The following is a 9,351-nucleotide window of genomic DNA, read 5'->3' as shown; positions in this document are numbered from 1 at the left end:
ACACATTTTTTTAACATCTTAAAAAGATTAGTCCTCTAATAAGATTAAGGTCTATTGAAAATAAAATTCCATTTACAGATCAGATTCCTTATAATTAATTCAACACATATTGAATACATATATACAAGGTATAGTGCTAAGTCCTATGGAAGACAAGGTCTCTGTCTTAATGGAACTTAGTTTAGCAGAGGAGATGTAAATAACACTACTAAATTTAATTCAGCATATATTTATTAAAAACCAATGCATACAAGGCAATTGTGCTAGGCACTGTGTATATAAAGGAAAAATGAAACGAAGACTGATCTCAAATAAGCTTATGTTTTACTGTACATTTATACAACATAGAATATGAAAATGCAGTAGGGATAATTTAGAAGAAAATTATTTCCATCTAGTAGAGATGAAGGAATGCTTTATGGAGCTGGCATTTGAGCTTGGGTATGAATTAGGCTGACAAAGCTTTGGAGAACGAGAAGAGGAGAGAACTATAAGTAAAGGTAAAAAAAGGGGCAGCTGGGTAGCTCAGTGGAGTGAGAGTCAGGCCTAGAGACAGGAGGTCCTAGGTTCAAACCTGGCCTCAGACACTTCCCAGCTGTGTGACCCTGGGCAAGTCACTTGACCCCCATTGCCCACCCTTACCAATCTTCCACCTATAAGACAATACACCGAAGTACAAAGGTTTAAAAAAAAAAAAGGTAAAAAAAGGCAGACAAGGATGGTGATATTTAGGGAAATGGAAACTAGTCATTTCTCACCAAAACATGGGGTGGAGGGCAGCTAAGTGGCTCAGCAGATAGAGCCAAGCCTGTTGCTGGATTAATTTTCTTTAAAGCAGGTTCTGATAATGCAACAAAGTAGAGGATAGATCAGAAGGCAAAAGACACTGATCATATAGTTATGAGTTAAGAGATGTATTAGTACATGTTGGACCCTCTAGTTTCAAGGTATGGGGAATTGTTAAAGGTTTAAAATAAAAGTTAAAAATGATTTAAAAGAAAAACAATAAAGCGAGTACCTGGAAAAGGAGAGAGGGAATAAGATAAAGGATAGCATGGGTCAATTTATTTCTTTCTTTGAAAAGTAGAAGAAATGAAAAAAGAACTTTTGAGTCAGGAAGAGTAGAAGTTAAGGGCACTCATATCAAATAAAGTTATCTACAGTGAGCAAAAAGGTAATAGACAAGAATGAAATAAGTTTATAACAAATGCTGTGAGGAAAGTAAAGTGAAAGTAAGTCAACTAAAGATGAATATGATTTTTAAGCCAAATGGAGGGTCTGAGGTTAGACAATATTAATTTGTACTACAACAAATCATCGCTCTCTTGTAATTTTCTCCTGCAATGCTCAGTAACCTAAAGGAGAACAAAGGGACCATAAGATGACAGAAGGGCAAGAGAAGCTGAAAAAGTCCAGGATGTTAGTAGCAGCAACTGAAACAACCCTGATGTTCAGTCTGAGTAGGAGAGTGGTGAAACGATACCAAAGGGAGTAAAAGCATCTAAACTTCTAGAAAAGGGTAAAAAACAGCAGATAATTAGGAAAGGCTATATGGAAACAGTCTTTATAACAGGTTCAGTGTTATTTATCATTTCAATGTGTTTTAACAATTTCAATAATGCCGAAGGATTGTATGGAAAGAGATGTCTCCTCTGCAAACGGGAAATTGCCTCTTCTAGCTCTTTCAAGCACTTAAGTGTTTTAGAAGATATTACAATTTGGGAAGCAGTATTATTTAGGGCAGCTTCACAATCAAAAGACGACAAAGTAGAAGACTTTTTTAGATCTGGTAGTCTGGCATTAAAATCGAAGATATTCTGGTTCTTTTCTTCAGTCATATTAACAGTTTCCCTTATCTTCGTATTGGCTTGATGGTTCAAAGGAGTCTGTTTAATGTTTGATAAACATTCTTCTTCCACTGACTCCTCTTCAGAATCCTCTGAACTATCATAATCAACCAGGCTTTGAAAGGCTCCTGGTGAAGATGTGTTATCATTGCATATCAGTAAGTTAGGTTGCTTAGACTTCATTATCTGGTTGTCTCTTTGTTCATTATTTGTTCCAGAAGAAGTAGGGTCAGAAGTCAAGGGTAAAAGAGCATAATAATTTGTACCACAAAAAAGAGGCTGATGAGTAGCTTCATTGCTGCTTCTTTTTTCAATATATGAAGTGAAAGTACTAGAAACATGCACATCATCTCTTAATTCTGCTGTATCAAAGAGCTTACAAACTTTAAAAAAGTGGTTTCTCTCTACTTGGAGCAGTTTTAAATACCTAACAAAGTATTCAAGAAAGCAGGTTTCTGATGAAATTAAAAAGTCAAGGAGAACTGTTGCATCAAAATCAATGTTTTTTAAGAGAAATAAGAAAATACAGTGAGGATTAAGGCCATTTTCATGTGTCTGATGGTCCCAAGTTTCTTTTTCTTGGGTCGTGCCCTTAGCAGCTTCATTCCATGTTCTGTAAATAAATGTATTTATATAATCCAGATTAAATATCAGCTCAACTACCAACTATTTTCAAAGCAAATAGACTTCAAAAAACCATCCTTTTCCAATATACTTAATAATCTGATCCAAAATGACAACCAGAATGAAAAAAGCAAAATACTTAATACATTCAGTGTGATTTCATGACAGTTTGAACATCTAAAGTTCACAGGGAAGCTATTTCATATGAAAATTTCAAACTTATTCAAAAATACAATTTAGAAACATCCCCTTCATTGTGGGGGGATAAGAAACCAATTTTAATGTAACTAAGTTTCAAACTGGATTCACATTTGACCTTTTTTTAAGCCTAACTCAAATTACAGAGGAATTTATGTTCCTGATTAAAATCCTTTGAAAATTTAGGCCTAAACATTTAGTCTCAAAACAGAAATTGCCAACAATGTCATAAAACAAATAACTACTGGGAGCAAAAAAACCCACATAAGATCATTAATAAGAAATCTTTCTCACTAGCCAAGAAAAGAAATGGAAATAAAGAAAATAGGTTTTGGTTTTAAACAAAGCAGAAGCAGAACCAGTATAAAAAAATGGTCATCTGTAACTTAATAATCAACTATAGATATTAACTTTAGGAAGACATTGTTTCAAACTCATTTGCAAAATAAAAGTAATATTTAAAAGGGATGATTTAATTATTTCCATGTATATATTCATATCTAAAAGTATAAAGATGAAAATCACTTTTGAAGCAAGTAATATTTCTTATTAATGAAAAAACCCATAGAATTTTAGAACTAAGAGAAATTCTAGAGAGCATTTAATACAATTTCTCCACTTCACAAATGAATCAAAGAAAATAAATTATTTTACTTGGGGCATACAGTTACTAAGTAGAAGACCCAGATCTAAAACCTGGTTTTTGACTTCAGTTGGTGTTCCTTTTGCTATGCCACTTATAAAATTGTCTCAGTGAAGTTTTCATTGTGAGGACTTAAATGTATCCTGTTAATCAGTCAGCATAAAATCGGGTCCCATCAGAAAGTAGGAATAAGCACTTATTAGGAAAAGTTTTAGTTTGTTCAGTAAAAAAAAAAAAAAAAAATTAATACAAGTGAAAAATACTTTTAAAAGCAACTATTATTCTCATTTTCCTGATATTTACTGGTACAAAAATATCTTTTAGATATTTTATAGGGTTAACTAATAAACAATATACCAACCTAGTAAGCTTTTGGTATATGCCTAATGATGCATTTGCAGCCTCTAGCATGTCATCGTCTTGTTCTATGAAGATTTTAGACAGCCATTCACAGTGATGATGCAGTTTTAAAGAAGACTGAAGATGTTGTTTCAAGAAGGTCAGCAACTCAGACATGAATTTCTGTAATTCAACTTGACAAAAAAACCCACAAAAATAAAATTACCAAAATACAAATAATGAAAAGTTTTATTTCTAAATAAAAAATCTTACAAAAACACATCTTGTCAATAAAAGACATACTAAAAGATATTTTCTCATGATATCTCAAGAAGGCAAAACTAAATTTTTAAATGGCCAGTAGAAAGCAGTTATTCATTTAATATTTTTCACAAATAGTTTACCATAGAAATTAGGGACAAATATAAATTTTTAAAGTAGTTTTTGTTAAATTTAAATTGATTAGTAGAATATGTGTAAATATAATTATGATAAGTTTTATAGTGGAAATATAATTATAAAAATTCAAAAATAACAACTACTGACAAATTGCTATAAATAAAACTATAACTAGCGAAGTCTCAAGTATATGGAAAAATAAGTGCATGTTTTAAAACTATCATTTTTAAATAAGCATACCACCAAAACTGCTAACATCACAAAAACTTATAACATTACCATAGGTATTTTTTTATTCCAATGGCAAAATCTAAAATTACATTGGAATGCCACCTAGTGTTACACCTTATAACTGCATATGAAACAGAAATATTTCTAGAATTAGAGTAAGAAACATCCAGGATGAACTTGTAAGGCTTGTAATTTGTTGTAAAAGGCATCCTGGTGTGAAACTTTACCATAGAATTAATATTCTCTTCATGTAAGGCTTAGATCTGATGTTTTCTTTTTAGTAAAACCAAGGAATTTTTTTTCACAGTACCTAAACTAAAATGTCAGCCTTTAAATGATCTTCATTTGATAAGTTATCAAAATAAAATACCATAAATTTTCATGTTAACTTCCTAACTAGTTAATTCAACAAAAACCTCTGTAAATGCAAGGATTCTCCATATTAATTTTACCAAAAGACTCTGAATAACTAAAGAGTTCATGTAGTCATTTCTTTAGAAAATATATCAGGGGTAAGTTTCATTTCTAAGTTTTATCAACACGTAAGCTGGCATTTGTCACTCTTTTATACAGGGTTATTGTATGAAAATACAATGCTTGTATGACAATTAATTTTATTGGTCCTTTCTTAAACTAGCTCATATATATATTTTTATTTTTTCTGAAATAAATTTAATCAATAAAGTAGTAGCTGTAGAATGTACTCATTTAAAATTAAATAAAAGCAACCAATTAAAAAAACTACTTCATGTTTATTAATTTGTACATAATAAATTATAAAAACGTCATTAATAGTAGTCATTTACTAAGTTTGGAGAAAATTTCATATTGGTTCAAATTAGGAAGAACTACAAGTTTCAAGCTCTTACAAATTATTTATCACTTTTTCTTTGAGGGTAGGGGGCAAAATGTTAAATTACCTTTTACTTCAATTGCTGATGTACAATTTTGCGCCTTGATTTCTAAGGATTTCAGTAAAACCAAACTTGATGCTCTGAGCATAGTGAGGTCAGGGACAACAAGACTGTTATTTCCAGGTTGAACTTCACTGCCTCCAAAATGGCTGGGTTTTCCACTAACAGTTAATTGCTTCAACCACCCCAAATTCACAGCTTGCAAAAAAGCATTACCCAAAGCTAACACATCCGTATCTAAATGAGAATCTCGTATCATTAAAGTGGGAAATGAAGTATTTAGGGAATCCTCACCCACTTTGTGTAGCAGACATCTTTTAATAAGTATGATAAACTTCTTTTTGACTAAAGAGTGAACAGGCCAGGTAATAATATCCAAAGCACAAAATACGTTCAAATAAAAAATCCTCTGGCAAGTAAAATATAACTTCAGGTGAATTCGAGAGGCTATTAGAATTTCAAGAAATTCCAAAAAACAAATCAAGAAATTTGTAATCTGGGGCTTTAGTGAAGAATCTTGACAGTTTTCAAAATGTTGAGAAAAAACTGAAGAGTAAAAGACTTCAAAAAGAGAATCAAAAGATGTCAAAAACTGCTTCAACATGTCTGAAATGAAAAAAAAAATAAATGGGATATAGATGACTGTTATTAAAGCACAACTAAACAGACATTAAGAATTTTAAACAAAACTTTAAGTCTGATTCTATGTCATAATCACAATCATAAGAAAAACAAAAGAACCAATAATTTCTAATGCCCCACTGAAAATATTTATTAAATGCCTACTATGTGCTAGGCAACAGAGATAAAAAGAAAAAGGAAGTTTATGAGAAACTTAAAAGACTTATATGGAAAAACATTTAATAAAAAATAAACTACAAATGAAAATAAGATAAAAATAGAAGTATAAAATACTCAAAGTTAAAATTTAGAAAAGGAGAAAAGGGGAAAACTTGAACTTTAAGGTTATGTGGTGTAGTAGAAAAAAGACTGGCCTGGTAATCAAAAGACATGGGTTTTAGATTCAGATCCTGCCTCTAACAATTATTACTTGTGTGAGTTGGGCAAGAATTTCAACCTCTATGGACCTCAGTTTCCTCTATTATAAAATTAGGTAGCTTTATTAGATAGTTTGAGAGGTCTCTTCTAGCTCAAATTTGTAGTATGTTATTTAAGGGTCATAGGGTTAAATAATAAAGAAAAGCTTCAATATCTACTTCAAAAATACAAACTTATTTTTAAAGTTAACCTATTACTCTAGCTCTTTGAAGAGAATTATAAGGAAAGTCTATCTTTCTTATTTTAGTGAAAGATGGGCAGTTGTAAAATAGAATTCACTCTATATTATAAGCATAAACTACTCTGTGGGTAATGATGCTTATTTATGTCAAAGAACTGGCACCTGTTTTTTGTGAACATGTAGCCTTCAATATTTCTTTTATTACAGCTGTAAGAGTCCAGAAACAATATGAAATTGCATTACTTTCGGGATAGTCAGAGAGAGTTTTTAAACAAAAAGCTGTCCATGTTTTATTTGTTATAGCCTATAGGAGAAAAGAGAAAAAAAAAAAGAATAAGGCATGTTTTAAATTCTACCACAAGTCAGTTCTTTTTCATGATATAATTCAATGCCACACAAACATTTTAAAATTTAACATTTTTTATTAACAAAAATCTATTTTTTCTCCCTTTTATTACAGTCATTGAAAAATTATATTTTAAAATGCAAAGTCAAGGAAAACAAATTCTCATATTGAACATGACCAAAAATGTTTCCCTCTAACCATTTCATAATAAACTATATTATCGTGGAACTTAGAGAATTGTATTTGACCACTGTCTGAAGTTGTTAGCCTATAAAATGTCACTGTTATATAAATTGTTCTCCCGATTCTGCTTACCTCAAACCATCTCCAACAAGTCTCCTAGGTTTCTCTGAAACCATCCTTTTATCACTTCTTATAGCACAATATTATTCAACTCTATTATACTAGCTTACTGTAATTTCTCCATTTTTTTTTTGCCACTGAACAAAGAGTTGCTATGAATATTTGTGTACATGTAGATCTTTTTTTCTTTTTCTTTGATCCCTTTGAGATACAGGCTGAGTAGTGGTATAAACTGGTCAATACATAGTTTACTGATGCTTTGAAAATAATTTCAAACTGCTTTTCAAAATAATTAAATCAATCCACTGTTCCACCAACAGAGTATGTATATGGCTATTCTATTGGAGTTCTTCTATTAGTCATTTTTCTTTTGTCATCTTTTCCAATGGAATGAATGTAAGGTAAAATCCCAGAGTTGTTCAAGTTTGTATTTCTCCATCTGGCTAAGGATAGATTTGATCTTCAGAAAACTGCCTGTTTATATCACCTAACTATCAGTGGAAAATGATTTTCATCCTTTTAAATTTGAATGAGTCCGTTCCATATCTTGGAAATTAGGCCCTTAGAGAACATTGCTGCAAAAGTTTTTTTTCCTTGTTAAACATTTGCCATCTAAGTCCTCCTCCGAAGATTCCCCCTCCTTTCTCCACTAATCAGTTACCATTCTAATTTAGTTGCAGTGGTTTTAATTGTTACTTTTACATAATCAAAATTCCCTTATAAAGAATTTCCTAATGATGATATACTCATCCACAATTTCATATGAAACAAAGATAAAAAATAGGCTGTCTGACATTACACATTCTAATATTATTCAAGCTAGTAAGTGGTATTAGTTGCTACTAGTTTATAAAGAAGTCAAAATATAAAATAGGAAATGAAGCTGAACTTGTGTATAGTATATATGTGTATGTATGTATATAGATAGAAGTGGCAGGGGTATTAAAGGCTAGTCTTAGAAATGTACACTAATTTATATATTTATACTACATTTGATAATAATGATAATAATGATCTATTCAAAAGTTTCATGATTCTAATTCTTTACTTATGTTTATATTATTAGAATGTTATTTAGCACAATATAGTACTAATCAAGAAGCTTAAGAATTTTAAAAGAAAAAAATTCATGAATCTCAAAATAATGACTTAATTTTTCATAATACTTATTTTCTTTGTTTTTTTTTGGTATCATTTTCTATACTTACTTTTTCTCTTAGTTGTAAATATAATAGTGAGGCAAGACACTTTGCAGCCATATGAGACAATAATTTATCAGAACCATGGAATGTGCTGATCTGTATAAAAGCAGAAATTCATGAGTATTCTTAAAATCTGAATTTTAAACACTCAACTTTGACATGATATTTTTAGATAAAAAACTTACTAATTTGGATTCCAGTTCATAAGGCTTTAAAAGAATTTCAATTATCTCACTGTACTTCTCTTTTATATAGAATTCCATTTTTGTGGATAGTATTTTGGTTATCATCATCTTGATTATTGTTAGTTGAAGTAGCATTATATCTCTAGGATTATTAACTTGAAAATTCATTTTTAAATTTATTGATGCTGTTGGAGTGGGAAAGGCATCCACATTAACAGAACTAGCCTGGTCACCACGATGAACACTTGGCCACTTTAGGAAATTTGATGAGGATAAATCTTGGGCTGAAAATGATAGACTGAGATGAAATGCATATTCCTGGCTATTATTTTCAAGTGTAGCTCCAAGAAGTACCTTCTTATATAACTGTTCTAAAACTTGATAGGAAGTTTCCATTTTTTCCCCAAGATGTGATTTGTTTGATCTTAATTCTCTTGAATTGTAGTCTCTCCAACCCAAACACAAGCAAAATATTCCTTCAAAGATACCTAAAATACAAATAAATACAACAGTATTATAAATTTCATTTTAATATGACAAATAACACTCAACTTCCTTTTTAATCACTTAGGTTACTTCTAAAACTGATGATATGCAATAAAAAATTACATAAAAATTTTAGTAGCAGCACAGCATAAAATACAAACCCTGGCATCTCTGATAACTTTTTGAGTGAAATAAATGAATTAAGTTTATAATTAACATCTTTAAATAGAAAACTATAGTTGAAATAAACTTGACTAAGCAAATATGTATTGTCTACTTTAGGTAAGGCACTAGGAAAAAAGGGGTTAATTAGCTTATTAATTATTAATTATTGAGTAGCTAAAATACAATTCTCACACTAAAGGAACTCATGTAGTAAGGAGATGCTAAGCAA

At 30.6% G+C, this 9,351-nt stretch overlaps 1 protein-coding gene across 1 annotated transcript; it reads right to left on the bottom strand.

Moving 5' to 3' along the window:
• Positions 1-638: 638 nt before the first annotated feature.
• On the bottom strand, positions 639-8,867 carry LINS1 (lines homolog 1). Its single transcript, XM_044662458.1, has 6 exons — positions 8,472-8,867; positions 8,293-8,382; positions 6,598-6,739; positions 5,202-5,801; positions 3,674-3,845; positions 639-2,460 (listed from the first exon to the last, which is right to left on the bottom strand). The coding sequence occupies exons 1-6, from the start codon at positions 8,865-8,867 to the stop codon at positions 1,548-1,550; spliced, it is 2,313 nt and encodes a 770-aa protein (XP_044518393.1). The 3' UTR covers positions 639-1,547.
• Between the last annotated feature and the right edge of the window lie 484 nt (positions 8,868-9,351).

Source organism: Gracilinanus agilis, chromosome 2, assembly GCF_016433145.1.
Source record: "Gracilinanus agilis isolate LMUSP501 chromosome 2, AgileGrace, whole genome shotgun sequence".
Taxonomy (NCBI): Eukaryota; Metazoa; Chordata; class Mammalia; order Didelphimorphia; family Didelphidae; genus Gracilinanus; species Gracilinanus agilis.
Note: the sequence above shows the minus strand (reverse complement) of the source record. Positions and strands in the feature narration are given on the sequence as shown.

Coding starts and splice junctions, on each gene's coding strand:
- LINS1 (XM_044662458.1), bottom strand. CDS start 8,867: ATGGAAACTTCCTATCAAGTTTTAGAACAGTTATATAAGAAGGTACTT. Junction 8,383..8,471: donor ATGAACTGGAATCCAAATTA/GTAAGTTTTTTA, acceptor GCTTTTATACAG/ATCAGCACATTCCATGGTTC. Junction 3,846..5,201: donor ATCAGCAATTGAAGTAAAAG/GTAATTTAACAT, acceptor TTTTTTGTCAAG/TTGAATTACAGAAATTCATG.